We start from the raw sequence: 19,916 nt of genomic DNA on the forward strand, positions 1-19,916 counted from the left end.
AGTGTAGGAAAGATCGTGAATCTCATGGGGAAGAGATTCAGGCTTTTATTCCATATTCTCTTAAATATCATATTCCACAAACATATACAGTCAAATTAATCAATTGTATCTCCTGTAAAATATATTTGATCTCAGTGGCAGAGCCGGGTAAACGAGGGAAACTAAAAACACAGCAAAGAGTTAGTTGGCTAACAAAAATAAAATACCACACAATACCCAGTAATCTACCGATGGTTGTAGGAAAAAGGTAAAACTATAAAAATGTATCTGATTTCTGCTCCAAAAACACCTCAATCCTAAATGCTTTTACTACAGGCCCCAATGTCTTCAATATAAGTTCAAATCATTTTCAGAGAAAACAAAAAGGCTGTTTTGAATGAAGGCCTTCACAAATACTTTCAAAGCAAATATGTTTTGTAGAAAATCAAGCTATAACCATTAATCACCCTGTTGTACTAGAATAGCTGTTAAATATGTACACTATACACAAATACACCCTGTTAGATAAACTTTGCATACCACAATATAGTACAGTGGTTTATTTGTCTTTGTGCTTAGAACCTTGCATTGTCCATGCTTGCAAGTTGATCAAATGAAACCAGGAGTCATTTTGAGACTGTGGGTGACAAACCTGAATATGAATATCCATGTGAGATGTCTTTGCCTAGAATAAAGCGGGGTAAACCCCTCTCTGACCATACAGTAGAAATTGCAAAGAAACAATGCAAGTCTTGAATCCTCTGATATCCATGCCTGACTGCTGCTGCTGCTGTTTGCTGGGCCTGGGTGCAGGGTCCAAAGGATGTCCAGTGGTAGATCAGTTATGGAATCATTTCAGGTTACTGACTATGTAAAGTTTCTCTTATTTTAGAACCCTCAGCTACGTAGCAAATTGCTGGTAGAATGCCAGTTTGACCCTTTCGATATGGTGACACAGCTTTATGGCTGGTCCCAGTTTCAGGTCCATACATTCCTGCACCGTGGGCAGGTTGAGAAGGAGCAGAGCCTGTCCATCAATCTCCTGAAAACACAAGCACGGTCATGGGGTAAGACAACAATGGTCATGGATGTAGGCCACAGTGTACACACAGTTATACAGTAAATATAATTATTGTGTGTGTGTGTGTGTGTGTGTGTGTCTGTGTGTGTAATTATTACCTGATCCAGGAAAATGCGAGCCAGGGGAGCACAGTCGGTGGTCCTGATGAAACGCACCACATCAGTCACACTCCACTCTAGGGGACTGGTGTCCAAACACAGCTTCTGGGGAGCCTCACTTCTTGAGCGCTGCAAAACAACATGCAAGACACAAAGATGCAGTTAATTATGTTTTTTTTAACTTGAAAAGGGACAATAAAGTCTGGACAATACAACGTACTGTATATACAGTGCCTTGCAAAAGTGTTCATCCCCCTTGGTGTTTTTCCTATTTTGTTGCATTAAAACATGTCATTTAAATGTTTTTTTTAATTTGGATTTCATGTAATGGACATACACAAAATAGTCCACATTCGTGAAGTGAAAAAAATAACATGTTTTAAAAAATTCAAAAAAATAAAAAACAGAAAAGTGGTGTGTGTATATGTATTCACCCCCCTTGCTATGAAGCCCCTAAAGAAGATCTGGTGCAACCAATTACCTTCAGAAGTCACATAATTAGTTAAATAAAGTCCACCTGTGTGCAATCTAAGTGTCACATGATCTGTCACATGATCTCAGTATATTTACACCTGTTCTGAAAGGCCCCAGAGTCTGCAACACCACTAAGCAAGGGGTACCACCAAGCAAGCGGCACCATGAAGACCAAGGAGCTCTCCAAACAGGTCAGGGACAAAGTTGTGGAGAAGTACAGATCAGGGTTGGGTTTTTTTTTAAATATCAGAAACTTTGAACATCGCACGGAGCACCATTAAATCCATTACAAACCTGCCAAGAGAGGGCCGCCCACCAAAATGCACAGACCAGGCAAGGAGGGCATTAATCAGAGAGGCAAATAAAATACCAAAAATAACCCCGAAGGAGCTGCAAAGCTCCAAAGCGGAGATTGGAGTATCTGTCCATAGGACCACTTTAAGCTGTACACTCCACAGAGCTGGGCTTTACGGAAGAGTGGCCAGAAAAAAAGCCATTGCTTAAAGAAAAGAATAAGCAAACATGTTTGGTGTGCGCCAAAAGGCATGTGGGAGACTCCCCAAACATATGGAAAGTACTCTGGCCAGATGAGACTAAAATGGTGCTTTGTGGCCATCAAGGAAAACACTGTCTGGTGCAAACCCAACACCTCCCATCACCCCGAGAGAACACCATCCCCACAGTGATGGTCGTGGCAGCATCATGCTGTGGGGATCTTTTTCCATCGGCAGGGACTGGGAAACTGGTAAGAATTTAAGGAATGATGTATGGCGCTAAATACAGGGAAATCCTTGAGGGAAACCTGTTTCAGTCTTCCAGAGTTTTGAGACTGGGATGGAGGTTCACCTTCCAGCAGGACAATGACCCTAAGCATACTGCTAAAGCAACATTTAAATGTCTTGGAATGGCCTAGTCAAAGCCCAGACCTCAATCCAATTGAGAATCTGTGGTTTGACTTAAAGATTGCTGTTTACCAGCGGAACCCATCCAACTTGAAAGAGCTGGAGCAGCTTTGCCTTAAAGAATGGGCAAAAATCCCAGTGGCTAGATGTGCCTAGCTTATAGAGACATACCCCAAGAGACTTGCAGCTGTAATTGCTGCAAAAGGTGGCTCTACAAAGTATTGACTTTGGGGGGGGTGAATATTTACGCACGCTCAAGTTAATTTTTATTTATTTCTTGTTCGTTTCACAATTATTATTTTTTACATCTTCAAAGTGGTAGGCATGTTGTGTAAATCAAATGATACAAACCCCCCAAAAAGTCATTTTAATTCCAGGTAGTAAGGAAATAAAATAGGAAAAATGCCTAGGGAGGTGAATACTTTAGCAAGCCACTGTATTAACAGTGAACAAACAAAGTCAAGGCACAGTAGTTTACCTTTGGTGAAGGTGGGTGGTTCTCATCATCAGAGTAGGATGGGGAGTGAGGTTTCCTGCGCTTTCGGGTTGGCCGGGGCGTTGCAGGAGGAGAAGGGGAAGGGGTGGGTGGCTGTGACTTCCCAATGGAATATTCTGAATCGTCCTGATCATCCTGGAGTTCAGAGCCAGTATCGTCACTCAGAGAGTCCTCATCATCCAGATCCTCCTCCTCTTCACTCCCCTGTGTTAGAGAAAGGGATGGTTCAGTTTAAAGATGTCTGGATATATAGAGGTGTGTGTGTGTGTGTGTGTTACCTGTGGTGAACCGGCAGGTGTGTTGTCCAGTGAGGCTGAGGAGCGTCTCTTCTTATGGACGAAGAGTTGCTTCCTCCTCTTCCTCCTCCTACCTCTCCTCTTCACCCCCCCTTCCAGGTTAGAGTGCCCCCCTGGTGGGCGGCCCACTCGCCTACTCTTCTTCTTACCATAGTAATAAGCTGTAGAAAAAAAATCTATATTACAATCTTTGTCCTCCTGAGCATTATGAATCCAATACTTTACTATCAATATTGTTTATTCATCTAAGTACACATAAAAACAGACACTGGTTCCTTTAGATTTTTCCCCCCTGCATATCAGCTTGATCTCAATAACACCCGCTATTTTAATACCCGTTTTCACAGATATGCATTAGATCTAGAGGGATTGATTAGGGCAGGGGCTCACCAGAGTACGGCACGTCAAATGTTCTACTGCTTGAGCTCTTGTCCCTATTATAGAATATTAACTCAAAAGTATTGTGGAGTGCCTGTGTAACAGTATAATTTTTAAACCGTCCCCTCGCCCATACCCGGGCGCGAACCAGGGACCTTCTGCACACATCAACAACTGACACCCACGAAGCGTCGTTACCCATCGCTCCACAAAAGCCGCGGCCCTTGCAGAGCAAGGGGAACTACTACTTCAATGTCTCAGAGCAAGTGACGTCACTGATTGAAACGCTATTTAGCGCCCACGCTAACTAAGCTAGCCGTTTCACATCCGTTACACTCACCCCCCTTTTGACCTTCCTCCTTTTTCCGCAGCAACCAGTAATCCGGGTCAACAGCATCAATGTAACAAGTATTGTGGAGTGCCTGTGTAACAGTATAATTTTTAAACCGTCCCCTCGCCCATACCCGGGCGCGAACCAGGGACCTTCTGCACACATCAACAACTCACCCTCGAAGCATCGTTACCCATCGCTCCACAAAAGCCGCGGCCCTTGCAGAGCAAGGGGAACTACTACTTCAAGGTCTCAGAGCAAGTGACATCACTGATTGAAACGCTATTTAGCGCCCACGCTAACTAAGCTAGCCGTTTCACATCCGTTACACCTGCATCTAAATATAAACAGTAAAAGCACCCAAAATGAGTACCGGCACCTATTACAGTTCAAGTCAAACACCGGTGACACGTACTGTATTTGGTCTTGGTGAGCACAGAACAGTTCTCTGAGCAGCGCTCCAGAACCATGCGAGGTCCAAACAGGTTTGGGCAACACTCCAGCTTCATGCAGGTCTTTCTACAAAACTCAGCCACGCAGTCTGCTGTACGCACTATCTCCACCGTAGCCCGGTAACTCTTTCCCTTGTACCTGCCGGCCAAAAATAGATCCTCAGGTTAGCAACGCTAGGACTGCTTAGCCAGGTCCAGTACACACTTTAATAAAAATCAACTCAAGCACAAATAGGAGCAGAAAAGTTACAAACGTAATGATGTTAATGACGTAATGACAGAATGTGTTCCTCACTTGGCTTTGAGCGTCTCTCCATGGCCGTGCCAGCGGTTCTCCTGGTCCAGCTGCAGCTCCCTGAGCACCCGGCTGGGCTTATAGGCAGAGTTGATCAGCAGAGTCAACACCTGGACAGGACACAGGGAGGCGGAGAGAGACGTGAACGGATTAGCATGGATACTATTCAAAGTGGGAAGTGATCTTTAGGGATAGTACAATTCTGCTCTATTACTAACCGTTTTTTAGAAGAATTGAGTAGTTTACTTTTGAGTATATTGTAATATAGTTATAATATTGTGTAGTATGGTTTTCCGATCCCACTCGGGTGCTCCTCACCTCTTTGAGCACCAGGACACAGTTGCCAGGGCCGACACACTGGGGCAGCTCAGCGATGCGGCCCTTGTTCAGGTAGGGGCCAGAAAAGCAGCGGTGGTTGAAGTAGATCTTAGGACAGCAGTACTTCCCGTTCCCCTGTCCTGTACAAAAAACATCACACACACAATGTAATAGCTGTGCCTCACCTCAGAAACTATCCTAATGTATTTGTCTGGGATGTCTAGATGAGAACGAGAACACTCACCAGTCTCTGATTGGCTGGTCATCTGCTGCTTGAGTGCATCAGGTGTTGTGGATTTGGGTGGAGCTCGGCTTTAGGGACAAAGATACAGGTTAGTGGTCAAAGTGCACGGGACTGGAATATTAACCAATCAAAAGTGGACAAACAGCCAATGAACAGCCAATGATAAGAGTCCTTCCTTTCCCATAGGCATACTTACTGTTTCTCAGGCTGCACCACAGCAATCCTCCTCTGCTTCTCAACTGTAAGACAATGTATAATCAACATGAAAACTACTGAAACTATACACAGTACTGTCAAATATTGTGACTGCAATATTAACAATTCCATGCATATTGTGGCATGGCACCCCTTCAGATGAGAGGAACACAGAGGGATCCTATTTTGGGACGTCCACCTTCGGGCTTGATGGGGTACAGCAAAGGGTAACCGTTGGTCTCACACCAGCTGACAGGAAAGATGTCAAACGAGTCCACATGAGCTATAAGCTCTGGCATAGCCTGTTTCAGCCCTGGACACACAGGGACACAAATGATTTAATCACACAACTTACCATCATTGTGAACAAGCTCACACTTAAATGGTCTCAAACTAAGCTTTAAAAATGCAGGGCCCAGATATGAGGCGTAGCTACGGGTTCTCACCTTCCAGGCCAAGCCAGATATGTTGCCCTTTAACCTTGATTACTGATGCCACATGAATGTGCTCAGGTGAGAGTGGGTTGACCGCTTCCAGTTTCATGGCCTCTTTAAAGCTGTGATCAGACTGTTCCTGAGACAGACAGAGAGACATCAGGAGAGAGAGATTATTCATTGCCCCTGTTCATCCATGCTATACACTCATGTTATAACATGCATTGTTCTATGAGGCCGTTTGTCAGACAGCGCATGACTCACTGTGGGGAAACAGTGGTGTGGTGCTGCCTCAGCCTCACTCTGTTTCAGGTAGTCTGCCCAGTCAAAGTCCTGCCCCTGGTACCCTACACAACCGGAGAAAGAGAGAGAGAGCGAGAGACCACAATAGAATTAGATTAATGTTTTTTAAAAAAAGAAGTTGAGCACAGTTTTAAAAGTAGTTCTGTAAATGTTACTAGTGTTTCCCCACCTGGAGGGGGGCTGAGCGGGAGACCGTTCTTCAGGCTCCACTGGGCGGGAAAGATCCCAGGACTGTCCCTGTGACACAGGAAGGACTTCCCACTGCCTTCTGACACCAAATCATCACCACAGAGATTGTCCATCTTTACCAGGAAGTACTGGTCACTGAACACCTGAAGAGAAGAGGTAGGTTATGACATCATACTCATGTTGGCTCTATGCAGTAGTTACCCTACCCTTCCTCCATGACCATATCACACCCAAAGCTAGCCTCATACACAACTATACTGTATCTCACTGACTACCTACTTCCGCATGGAGTGGATAGACTCCCAGAGTTTATATGGGTACTATGTCAGGATTCATCTTTACTCTCCTAGCCCTGAGGTGAACACTGATCTGAGTGGACTGAATAGGCAGCAACGATATGGTGGAAACTGTTGGGTGGAGTACCTTCAATACTGTACTGCCATCATCCAACCCAGTCATTCATTTTGGCCTGGGAAGGACGCATTCAGACAAATCCAGGAGCCTGAGGTGAGAGGGGGACAGTAAAGAGGTTGTTACCTTGGTAACGGTAGCAGGACTGATGCAGAATGGGGATGCAGGGTCAACGGCCTCCAGTTTCATCCCCTCAGTGAAGCAGTGGGCAGCGATGACAGGCCGGTCCTGATGCACGCACACACACACACCACACAGTGATGGCTTATTATATTAATATTGCACAGACCCTTGTAATGTTAGTAAATAATGCTTGGTAGTGCCATCACCTTATAGAACTCCTCAGAGAGGGCTTCATCATGAGGCTGATCAATCATCCTCTGTCTGACCTCCTCCCACTTCTCTTCTGTGTGCAGGGCGACCAGGGCTGAAACAAGCAAGCGCACACACACACACACACAAATGATCACGTTAAAACAGTAAAAACCGCAACCTCCGATTTATTCATAAATTATGTTTGCATCTTAGCCCTTTGATGCATAAGATCACATATTTGTGATCATTGTTGAGTGGTCCCTGCAGCGTACCATCACAAATAGCAAGTAGCAACAGAACGCAGGATGCAACCAACATGTCTAAACAGCATTGCTGTCTGAAAAACAATGTTGTTATGTACTGATAGGAAATAAAAAAGGTATTCACAACTTTATTCCTCAATTTCACCTTTTATTGTAAAAGATAAAACGCAAACTTCGTCATCCAAGCATCACACGGAACACATCCACAGCCAAACTCATTCCATAAACCAGTCTAAATAATAGGTTGTGCTGAGATTTTTTAAATTTTTTTTATATATATTTTTTTTTACACAAGTTAGCAACCTAACTGCTAGACTTGTTTGCAATGTACCACATCTCTGGTGAGCACAAGGGAGAAATGTAATATTGTTTAGAAAAGACATGCATGTCAGCTAAGATAACAGCAGGTAAATTCTTTATGATGGCAGCCATGTTTGTTTATGCATGACAAGTAAAAACTCCCTAATCCCAGAATGACATTCACTATAAGACACAAATAAACTAAGTCAAAGTCAAAGATGGCTGCGTCCATTGTCTAAAAAACATGAACTTTGTTTGGCCACTTTTCAGCATATTACAAATCTTTGATGTACTTGTTACAGAGTATACAAGAACCGGAGTACATGACTTGACAAGTCATTTACAGTGTTTGACAAATCACATAGCAAATAAAATGTTATCAACTCACAGATCACCACCACCAAATAAAAGCCTCCTGCCTAGCCTAACCATAGTGTGAAAGCTAAACAGGGTTGCCAGATTTAGTTAAAACCATTTTAGGATGTGTAATGGGAATTTTAATGTTTGTGCCTTTCTTATAACTCATTTCTGTGTTCTATTCATGTGCTGTTCGATAAGCCAATTTCTGTGTTCATGCAAGTGGCTGACTGTACAAATCCTTATTTATCAGTAGCTGCAATTTGGCAGTACGCCCAGATGTTGTTTTGAGAACGAACTAAAGATATCTCAGTTAAGGTCTCAGTTTAGAGAGAAGCCTTGTGAGGTATTGGTCTGTCGCATGTTATGAAACAGTTTTGGTTGGTCACATGAATGAAACAAAACGGTAATGATTAATTAATTATGCTAAATCTTGTAAATATAACTTGTCTGTGTATAGTCATATATAAAAGACAACTGCTGGGTCTGCCCAAGGAGAGCTCCTGATTGACATGTGTACTATGGTGCATTGAGTTGGTTGGAACCCCTCCAGCACGCTGACAAATAAACAATGATTAATTTGATTCAAAATCATGGGCATTAATATAGAATTGGTTCTCCTCTTTGCAGCCTCTACTCTTCTGGGAAGGCTTTCCACTAGATGTTGGAACATTGCTGCGGGGACTTGCTTCCATTCAGCCACAAGAGCATTAGTGAGGTCGAACACAGATGTTGGGCAATTAGGCTTGGCTCACAGTCGGCGTTCCAATTCATCCCAAAGGTGTTCGATGGGGTTGAGGTCAGGGCCCTGTGCAGCCAGTCAAGTTCTTCCACACCTATCATCTCAATAAACTATTTCTGTATGGACCTCACATTGTCATTCTGAAACAAGAAATGGCCTTCCTCAAACTGTTGCCACAAAGTTGGAAGCACAGAATCGTCTAGAATGTCATTGTATGCTGTAGCGTTAAGACTTCCCTTCACTGGAACTAAGGGGCCTAGCCCAAACCACGAAAAATAGCCCAAGACCATTATTCATCCTCCACCACATTTTACAGTTGGCACTATGCATTAGGGCAGGTAGCGTTCTCGGCATCTGCCAAACCCAGATTCATCCGTCGGACTGACAGATGGTGAAGTGTGATTCATCACTCCAGAGAATGTGTTTCCACTGCTCCAGACGACAATGGCTACGAGCTTAACACCACTCCAGCCAACACTTGGCATTACGCAAGGTGAGCTTAGGCTTGGCCACGGAAACCCATTTAATGAAGCTCCCGACGAACGACAGACTATTTTTTCGCACTACGCGCTTCAGCACTCAGTGGTCCCGTTCTCTGCTGTTGTTGCTCCTAGACGTTTCCACTTCACAATAACAGGACTTACAGTTGACCGGGGCAACAATTTGACAAAGTGATTTGTTAGAAAGGTGGTATCTTATGACGGTGCCATGTTGAAAGTCAATGAGCTCTTTAGGAAGGTCATTCTACTGCCAATGTTTGTGTACGGAGATTGCATGGCTATATGCTCGATTTGGTACATCTGTCAGCAACGGGTGTGTTTGCAATAGCCAAATACACTTCCTTGAAGGGGTGTCCATATGATTTTATAAATATAGTGTATGTGTCAATTATAATCTATGCAAGAATCGGAATGCATGATTTGTCAAAAGTATTGAAAATGTGAATAAAACAGTATATATATTATGCTCCATACATACAGTTGAAGTCGGAAGTTTGCATACACTTAGGATGGAGCCATTAAAACTAGTTTTTCAACACAAGTACCTTTTCCGACAATTGTTAACAGACAGATTTACTTAACTTATAATTCACTGTATCACAATTCCAGTGGATTAGAAGTTTACATACACTAAGTTGACTGTGCCTTTAAACAGCTTGGAAATTTCCAGAAAATGATGTCATGGCTTTAGAAGCTTCTGATAGGCTAATTGACATAATTTGAATCAAAAAGAAATCAGCCAAGGCCTCAGAAAAAGAATTGGAGACCTCCACAAGTCTGGTTCATCCTTGGGAGCAATTTCCAAATGCCTGAAGGTACCACGTTCATATGTACAAACAATAATATGCAAGTATAAACAACATGGGACCACGCAGCCATCATACCGCTCAGGAAGGAGACACGTTCTGTCTCCAAGAGATACTTTGCAAAAAGTGCAACTCAATCCCAGAACAGCAGCAAAGGACCTTGTGTAGATACTGGAGGAAACAGGTACAAAAGTATCTATATCAACAGTAAAACGAGTCCTATAACCGACATGACCTGAAAGGCCGCTCAGCAAGGAAGAAGCCACATCTCAAAAACCGCCATAAATCCAGACTACGGTTTGCAACTGCACATGGGGACAAAGATCGTACTTTTTGGAGAAATGTCCTCTGGTCTGATGAAACAAAAATATGGCCATAATGACATCGTTATGTTTGGAGCAAAAAGGGGGAGGTTGATGAGCTGAAGAACACCATCCCAACCGTGAAGCACAGGGGTGGCAGCATCATGTTGTGGGGGTGCTTTGCTGAAGGAGGGACTGGTGCACTTCACAAAATAGATGGCATCATGAGGTAGGAAACTTCTGTGGATATATTGAAGCAACATCTCAAGATATCAGTCAGGAAGTTAAAGCTTGGTCGCAAATGGGTCTTCCAAATGGACAATGACCCCAAGCATACTTCCAAAGTTGTGGCAAAATGGCTTAAGGACAACAAAGTCAATGTATTGGAGTGGCCATCACAAAGTCCTGACCTCAATCCTATAGAAAAGTTGTGGGCAGAACTGAAAAAGCGTGTACGAGCAAGGAGGCCTACAAACCTGATTCAGTTACACCAGCTCTGTCAGGAGGAATGGGCCAAAATTCACCCAACTTATAGTGGTTTGTGGAAGGCTACCCAAAACATTTGACCCAAGTTAAACAATTTAAAGGCAATGCTACCAAATACTAATTGAGAATGTAATCTTTTGACCCACTGGGAATGTGATGAAATAAATCACTCTCTCTACTATTATTCTGACATTTCACATTCTTAAAATAAAGTGGTGATCCTTACTGACCTAAGAAAGGGAATTTTTTACTAGGATTAAATGTCAGGAATTGTGAAAAACTTAGTTTAAATGCATTTGGCTAAGGTGTACAGTTGTGGCCAAAAGTTTTGAGAATGACACAAATATTAATTTTCACAAAGTTTGCTGCTTCAGTGTCTTTAGATATTTTGTCAGACGTTACTATGGAATACTGAAGTATAATTACAAGAATTTCATAAGTGTCAAAGGCTTTTATTGACAATTACATGAAGTTGATGCACAGAGTCAATATTTGCAATGTTGACCCTTCTTTTTCAAGACCTCTGCAATTCACCCTGGCATCCTGTCTGATGGCAGTCCATTCTTGCATAGTCAATGCTTGGAGTTTGTCAGAATTTGTGGGTTATTGTTTGTCCACCTGGCTCTTGAGGATTGACCACAAGTTCTCAATGGGATTAAGGTCTGGGGAGTTGAGTGGCCATGGACCCAAAATATTGAAGTTTTGTTCCCCGAGCCACTTAGTTATCACTTTTGCCTTATGGCAAGGTGCTCCATCATGCTGGAAAAGGCATTGTTCGTCACCAAACTGTTCCTGGATGGTTGGGAGAAGTTGCTCTCAGAGGATGTGTTGGTAGCATTCTTTATTCATGGCTGTGTTCTTAGGCAAAATTGTGAGTGAGCCCACTCCCTTGGCTGACAAGCAACCCCACACATGAATGGTCTCAGGATGCTTTACTGTTGGCACGACACAGGACTGATGGTAGCGCTCACTTCGTCTTCTCCGGACAAGCTTTTTTCCGGATGCCCAAACAATCGGAAAGGGGATTCATCAGAGAAAATGACTTTACCCCAGTCCTCAGCAATCCAATCCCTGTACCTTTTGCAGAATATCAGTCTGTCCCTGATATTTTTCCTGGAGAGAAGTGGCTTCTTTGCTGCCCTTCTTGACACCAGACCATCCTCCAAAAGGTTTTTGCCTCACTGTGCGTGCAGATGCACTCACACCTGCCTGCTGCCATTCCTGAGCAAGCTCTGTACTGGTGGGTGCCCCGATCCAGCAGCTGAATCAACTTTAGGAGACGGTCCTGGTGCTTGCTGGACTTTCTTGGGCGCCCTGAAGCCTTCTTCACAACAATTGAACCGCTCTCCTTGAAGTTCTTGATGATCCGATAAATGGTTGATTTAGGAGCAATTTTACTGGCAGCAATATCCTTGCCTGTGAAGCCCTTTTTGTGCAAAGCAATGATGACGGCACATGTTTTATTGTTTGTCCACCTGCCTCTGGTTACCTCATGGTAACCATGGTTGACAGAGGAATAACAATGATTCCAAGCACCACCCTCCTTTGAAGCTTCCAGTCTGTTATTCAAACTCAATCAGCATGACAGAGTGATCTCCAGCCTGGTCCTCGTCAACACTCATACCTGTGTTAATGAGAGAATCACTGACATGATGTCAGCTGGTCCATTTGTGGCAGGGCTGAAATGCAGTAGAAATGTTTTTGGGGATTCAGTTCATTTGCATGGCAAAGAGGGACTTTTCAATTCATGTGATCATTCTTCATAACATTCTGGAGTGTATGCAAATTGCCATCATACAAACTGAGGCAGCAGACTTTGTGAAAATTCATATTTGTGTCATTCCCAAAACTTTGTCACGACTATGAAAACTTCCAACAGTATGTATGGTGTGCTACAGTAGAAATGACATCACAATAAAGAAACTATAATGATAACGTAATAAGGCACTTACTTTGATAGGAAAGCACACGTCCAAAGTTTTTATTTGTAAGGAAAACTAATATTAAGGCAATGTGGGTGCCAGCTGGATAATATGCCAGGGGAAAAAAGTTTGTGTTCTGACTGGAGATATGCAAATGTCTGCATATTTGATCTGGGGAAACACTTGGGAAGTGTTTGGGATCTCCTCGAAGAGAGAAGTTTGTCCAGCTCAATAAAGCCTCAAATATAAATTGTCCACAACAGTGAAATGGGCTACTTCTTATGTGAATTAACAAGGAGGCGGAACACACCTCAATTGAAACTGTTGATAGAAAATAAAACTTGTTTGAAAAGTTAAAACATAGCCTATAGATAATTAGCAGGCAGTGTGCCTTGGTTTGAGGACAGTGTGGGTTCACTGTCCTGTTGTGTAACAATCCCATTTTGGAACAGTGAGTGCATTCTGACATCACACATATAAAAGAAACATTGGGGCGACCGTTAGAGATTTGTGGAACACACGTGAAAAGGTTCAAACTGATTTTCCCCAAGGTCTTTTTGAAAAGAGGATCAGCTTACCTAAAGGAGGCCTGAGGGTGCAGCCATGCTCCTTGGCCCAGCCAGGTGGGTGGAGGCGGGGGTGCAGGTAGTAGAGCCAGAGGGTGGAGTGTGTTTCAGGGAGCCCCTCTGTGCCAGCTAGGCGTAGTCTCAGCCTGCCACCCACATTCTCCTCCACCTCAGCGCCCCACACCACCCCAGGGTCAAAACTGTCCTGCAGCTCCACACTGCAGCCTGGAGACATCAGGTCCACTGGGTCCTTACGACGCTGAGGCCACACACACACACACACACACACACAGAGTTCAAAACCCTTGCCTATCTGTCATACATTCCCAGTTGTTCCAGTTTATAACTGAGCACCCCCTTACCCCTTCCAGCAGGTTGGCAGGTGCACTGCACTTCTCAGCCAGGGCTTTCTCCAGGATGCCCTCCCAGTCTGGCTGCTTCTCTCTCACACCTGAGGAGGGCGATGGAGAGGCACGATTACAGAATATGGAAAGAAACCTCAGAAATGTTTTTAGAAAACATGTATTTTTATTTTACTGTAATAACCCTTGTAAAACAACACCCGTCCAACTGAGTTTCCTCCCCAGCCCTAGTTCTCTTACCCTCGGAGGGTCTCATGGGCTTGCCCTGCTGCCGGCTCCAGCCCAGGGGGTGGAGGTCCGCCGTCATGATGTCACACCAGAAGTCAGCGCGGCGGTCATCGTGGTAACCCTCGTAGCGCAGGAGGAGCAGCTGGCCACAGGTGGTGATGATGGTGGCCACCCAGTAGGGTTGGTCAGGCTCTGAACGCACACACACCTCCAGCTTCATACCTGGAGTCAGCCCTGTCTGCAAGCCCTGGTCCACCTGGGGGATGTTGAAATATCTTACAAGGTGGATTTGGGATCAAGAGTGTGTGAGTATTGTGTGTGGTTATGAGAGGATTGTGAGCGGTCTCAGGTACTTACGTGTTTGAAGGCATGGTGGGGAACAGACAAGGTCCCGTTTTCCTCCAGATATTCATCCCAGTTAAAGTCAGACACGTGCTGACTCGAGTCCTCATCTGCAACACACACATACACCAGTTCAGTTCATTTTGTTACGTTAGAAAGCCCTCGTCACCAGTAACAAAGCTGGAGGTCCATGTAATGACTCACCAGACTCCAGTGACTCGTGACTCATGTTAGCTCCTCCCACAGGCCAAGTCTAGAAGCTCTGGGGAAGAAAGGAGAGCTGGATTATTATTTGTGTTTGACAGCCAAAATCAGGAGAGCAAGTAAGAATAGTAGGTGGTTGGTAAAAGTGGTACAGCTGGTGAAAGAGATGCAATTTGTCCAGTGATTACATTAATTTTTGTGAAAGTTGATGGGGATTGCCAAACAAAAGCATAAAGTTTAGTTCGTGTGTGTGAGAGAAGTGAAACTAAGAACATTTAGGTAAGGGTTTTGAAAATACAAATGATCCTTCTAGCTAAGTTTCTAAAAGCAGGAGTGAGGCCTCTTAAAGACACGATAACTTTGAACCAAAGTTGAGCTGTAGGCTTATAGCCAGTCTGTGACAACAAAGCAGATTAAAGAATTGAACACAAAAGAGAAATGGCATTTATATACCGGGCATGAGAGAGCATTGGAAATGACAATAGCTGAGAGGTTTGTCTATATAGGATGTAGAAGATAGCTGCTCGGTCACTGCTGCTCCATTCAGCAGGGCTGTCAGGCCCGTCTTTGTCAAGTCTGATGTCTCTATTAAAGTAGAGACAGCCATCAGACAGGGTCCTTCTGACCACCGCACGGACACCGCGACCCAGGATCAGCCCATCCTTTCACCCACGACCCTGCCGCCCTCAGAGTACACACACAGAGCTATCCAACCAAGCCCGACTGAATTTTCTGACACACACAGACAGTGTAAAGGGCCTCATTGTGCTGGAGGTCATACTGACGTCTCACACTAGGGAGAATAAAAAGAGCAGCAGAGCCATTTAGCCATTTGCAAACAGCCAAGCCTCACTGTTGAGGTGTATTCTAATATACCCGATGATCACAAAAAAAAAAGTATTCTAACAGTTGTTGATAAAGATTGAAAATGTCAGCAAGTTTATTGTAATATGATATAGACAAGTTAGAATGAAGCTGAGAAGGGAAGGATGAGGGGGTTGATAAAATATTATTTTATTATGCTGATATTTCTGGGAATTCACAGCTAATTCAGTTAAACAAACTCTCAGTTCATCACCATAGTGAACAGGATGACTAACAACTTCCCCTATGGTTTGAAAGAGGCCTGCCCAGTATCCACACACACCGTCCAGGCTCCCTGCCAGTCTGACTCTCTCCACCAAAAGATAGACCAGCAGAAATACACTGACTCGCCCTGAAAGAGAAACTAGAATGCATACACAAAAACAAACATATTTTTAACATGCAGCTGACTGAATCAAGTCCTCTTAGTCACTGGGTGATCACTGGGCAGGAAATGCAAACAAAATAAATGCATTGATTGAGAAATGTACTTTAAATGAAAGTGAAGTCTTGATGACAAGGGTTTATGTCAAGAATAAAGTTAGACTGTTGGGAGTATTTTCATCAAGTGTAACACAATTACAACAATAGTAGCCTATTTGTTTATGAACCCTTTCTGTCAGCAAGTTGCCTTCACATAGGCTACGTCTTCTTTGAGAGATTGTATTATTTCAGGGTTGCATGTTGCCAATGTCAAGTAGGGGCCTAATGTTAGTGGGGTGTTCGTGAGCCCCTTGCACGTCAGAGGGCAGTGATGTTGTACTACTGTTGTTGTTGTCCCAGTGTTGTTGCAGTGTTGAAACTGTTCTTGGAACTGGATTTTTCGTGTAAATGGCCATAGGAGAGCCTGACCATAAATAGCTCCAACTTAATTAACCAATGGCAGAAGTAAATATAAAAGTTTTGCGCAAAAAAACCCACTTCGCATTGCTATTTCATTGGCAAGTGGAAGAAACAATGTAGCAGTTTAGGCTATAGATGCACATCAATTGAAACAATGTTGCAGTTTAATGCCGCAGGTCATTTGAAAAAATGTTGCTGCGATCACTCAAGTTGCATAACTGGGAAGTTGGACCTGGAGAGAAATGGGCAGTTTAGTGCTTAGAGTAGCCTACGTGGAAATATCAATGTGTATAGCATAATTTAGGCCTGATCTGTTAGGCATATTCAATAAACTACAATTGAATTTAAAACAAAATAAAAAATAAAAATGGCTAGGCTATTTGTAAAATAAAATACATCCGCAGACGTCCATCAAGCTTGTGCAACCGTTATTATTATATAGGAGCGATATCCAACTAAATAAATGGATTAAGTACATTAACACAATTTGTGGGAATTCCGATAGAAGGTTACTTACCGCAATATGGATATTAATTTGAAGGCACGAGCGCTGATGATCCAACTTTCACACTGGAACGTGCACTAAAGAGAAGAACACCGAATGCAATAAAGAACATGTATTTCATAGCCTCTCTGTGTTTATGCCATATAGGTCAGTTCAGAAGCCAACGGCACCGCAGTAGAATGCGGCTGATTCGGCACATGCTAAAAACGCCTGTGACCAAGTCAAGTTACTGAAACGTCATGGCTTGAGCGATAGGCTATACTAAGCAATACGGGCGCTTGCACTCGACCGAGCCAGAGTCATCTTTTTCAGAGACGGGAAAAAAGACGCAGACAGCACCAAATTACATTATATCATATTAAGATCTTAATAAACAAAATATTGTATGTGAGTATTTGGTCACAAAATCTGATTCTTACCAGTAAATAGTTTTTCAAGTCGGTTTTAGATGCCGTCTCTTTCCGCCTAGTCGTTCACGACCTCATTCCAATATGGCACAAACTGCCACTGCGCATGTTCTGCCGCCTATATCTACGTTCTAAACCAGAGTAGCTGATATTGTCGGCGTTGAGAATAAAAATATGACTTCCACCTTCAAACACAATAAAAATCTAATATCCAAAAAACAGAATTAACAGATGCAAAGAAACAGAAAACAATGTTTTCTTTAACGTTGTTTAATAATGTTAATAATGTTAATCTTCTTTAACGTTGATTGAGAAATAACCTTTAGCCTACGTTTGGCAAATTCCCTTATGGATTCAACACTTTGTTAATCGTTGAACTAGAATATGGATTGCATTGGCCTATATAATCGAGCCACTTTCGTTGAATGGCATTTCTTTCTCCACCAAACTGTCAAGGTGATATCGACTTTTGACTGAAACCGCATAAAATAACTCGATGTTGCTTAATTTTGCTCCATTGTTCGGCACATTAATTATCCCCCCTGCACCCAGCTTTTTTTTGATGATAAGGTGTTTATGAAATGTTTGGGTGTAGAGTTTTTTAGAAATATGCTTTCATGGCGAACCCAATGTGTTCTAGATTTGAAAATCGTTATAAAGAGACCCGTTTGTTAAAAGCAGGTTCCCACTAGGCTGTTGACTCTATAGGCTAAAGCTTAATCCCCACAAATACCAATCCATTTGGTAACAAAAAAATGTCTGAGCTGTCCCACAGTCGTTGAGAATGGAAATGGCATAACTACAATTCAATAAATGTAGCATAACAATAATCCATTCGCTAGAATGAACATGTACGAATGGCTTGAACATTAAAACAACAGTTTATTAGCCGATTTCTTTCCAATTTTACAAAATCGATTTGATCTTTCTTAAATATTTTTTCCCAACAAGAAGCAGCCGCAGATATGATAACCATCAATAAATCAAAGGGGAAATAGGTCTAGTGCCATTTTGAGACATGACATGGGCCTATGTGGTTTTATATTGGAGGGGAAAAAAGGATGTGGATTTATATTCCTAATATAAACCTCAAATGTCAATGGTGTCCGAGTTGCAAGTGATAGAATAATATGCAGCCATAACATGAGATAATCTTAATTTATACAGGCTTTTATGAGCCTTCTAAAGGCTCGGAAGCTTGGCAGATGTCCCAATGATGCAACTTTTCAACCATTGTTGGTTAGTGCAGTGAGCTTATGTGATGCCAGGCAGAGAGGGAGGGAGCGGACTCAGAGGACAGTTGCCGTGCGCACTGCAGGAATGTCGTCGGCCTCCGAGGCTCAGACAATGAGATGAATAGTAATTGTAGAACCTGACCGCTAGATGGCAGTGTAGTCAACCTATTGTAACCTACAGTCAAAAGCAGGGGCGTTACAACGATTTGATGACATTGGGGGCTTAGCACAAAGCCAGAGGAGGAAACCTAGCAGGGGTTTCTGGGGGTCTCCGCTGGATGAAAAAAAACTACAATTTTAACAACTAAATGCATCAATGTAGTGGACTTTGAAATGAACATTAATAAGAAGAATCAACATGTCAATTCTATTCAAAAGCCAATACAATATAAATGCCATGCAAGACATTCAGGTAACTTGCACCTTCCCACCTACCACAGCAGTGGTGTCAGTTCAGCCAAACCTAGGGTATTGCAAAGTGGGGTGTTGGGGGGGGGGTGTAATTTTTTGGAAGTTGAAGCTCATTTACTGCCTTTATTCACAATTTAAAACGCAAAAAAATAATATTTGGAGAACAGCAAAAATAAACAAAATGTATCATCACTGAAATATTAGGTTTGTGGAACAGCATATACAATGTCAACCACTAATCAACCTCATAAATGGACTCATTTACTTGTGGAATGGCACCTATACAGTGCAACGTGAATTAGATGCATAAAAGATGCTATCAAGTCAGAACAAGGCCGACTTTAAATGTCGACGTACATGAGTTTCAAATTTGAGGAAGCTATTTTTCTACCATAAAATTGCACCTTCATAATAATGGATTGCATGCATATCATCAAATTTGCAGACTAATGTAAGATAGGCCACTGTGCTATCTAACCTCCAAACGAGCTTCAATGCCATACAACACTCCTTCCGCGGCCTCCAACTGCTCTTAAACGCTAGTAAAACCAAATACATGCTTTTCAACCGATCACTGCCTGCACCCGCATGCCCAACTAGCATCACCACCCTGGATGGTTCCGACCTTGAATATGTGGACATCTATAAGTACCTAGGTGTCTGGCTAGACTGCAAACTCTCCTTCCAGACTCATATCAAACATCTCCAATCGAAAATCAAATCAAGAGTCGGCTTTCTATTCCGCAACAAAGCCTCCTTCACTCACGCCGCCAAGCTTACCCTAGTAAAACTGACTATCCTACCGATCCTCGACTTCGGCGATGTCATCTACAAAATGGCTTCCAACACTCTACTCAGCAAACTGGATGCAGTCTATCACAGTGCCATCCGTTTTGTCACTAAAGCACCTTATACCACCTACCACTGCGACTTGTATGCTCTAGTTGGCTGGCCCTCGCTACATATTCGTCGCCAGACCCACTGGCTCCAGGTCATCTACAAGTCCTTGCTAGGTAAAGCTCCGCCTTATCTCAGTTCACTGGTCACGATGGCAACACCCATCCGTAGCACTCGCTCCAG

The 19,916-nt window shown here is 43.2% G+C and overlaps 1 protein-coding gene across 1 annotated transcript; it reads right to left on the reverse strand.

Moving 5' to 3' along the window:
* Positions 1-2: 2 nt before the first annotated feature.
* Positions 3-17,305, reverse strand: LOC110528962 (scm-like with four MBT domains protein 1). Its single transcript, XM_036983434.2, has 22 exons — positions 17,203-17,305; positions 16,796-16,860; positions 14,572-14,629; positions 14,383-14,477; positions 14,038-14,281; positions 13,798-13,886; positions 13,448-13,694; positions 7,206-7,303; positions 7,003-7,104; positions 6,446-6,608; positions 6,238-6,320; positions 5,986-6,112; positions 5,739-5,852; positions 5,541-5,583; positions 5,345-5,412; positions 5,101-5,240; positions 4,783-4,892; positions 4,451-4,626; positions 3,309-3,487; positions 3,013-3,234; positions 1,159-1,287; positions 3-1,021 (listed from the first exon to the last, which is right to left on the reverse strand). Exons 3-22 carry the CDS (start codon positions 14,594-14,596, stop codon positions 881-883), a joined length of 2,595 nt encoding a protein of 864 aa, XP_036839329.1. The 5' UTR covers positions 14,597-14,629; positions 16,796-16,860; positions 17,203-17,305; the 3' UTR covers positions 3-880.
* Positions 17,306-19,916: the final 2,611 nt, after the last annotated feature.

The sequence above is a fragment of the Oncorhynchus mykiss genome, chromosome 7, assembly GCF_057628025.1.
Source record: "Oncorhynchus mykiss isolate SJ-2025 chromosome 7, ASM5762802v1, whole genome shotgun sequence".
NCBI classification, from domain to species: Eukaryota; Metazoa; Chordata; class Actinopteri; order Salmoniformes; family Salmonidae; genus Oncorhynchus; species Oncorhynchus mykiss.

What these genes read in the sequence shown, in the direction of transcription:
- LOC110528962 (XM_036983434.2), bottom strand. Translation starts at nt 14,596, where the DNA reads ATGAGTCACGAGTCACTGGAGTCTG. An exon ending in GTGTCCTGGTGCTCAAAGAG is followed by an intron (nt 4,893 to 5,100) that starts GTGAGGAGCACC and finishes TGTCCTGTCCAG; the next exon opens with GTGTTGACTCTGCTGATCAA. An exon ending in GCTCACCAAGACCAAATACA is followed by an intron (nt 3,488 to 4,450) that starts GTACGTGTCACC and finishes TTTTTTCTACAG; the next exon opens with CTTATTACTATGGTAAGAAG.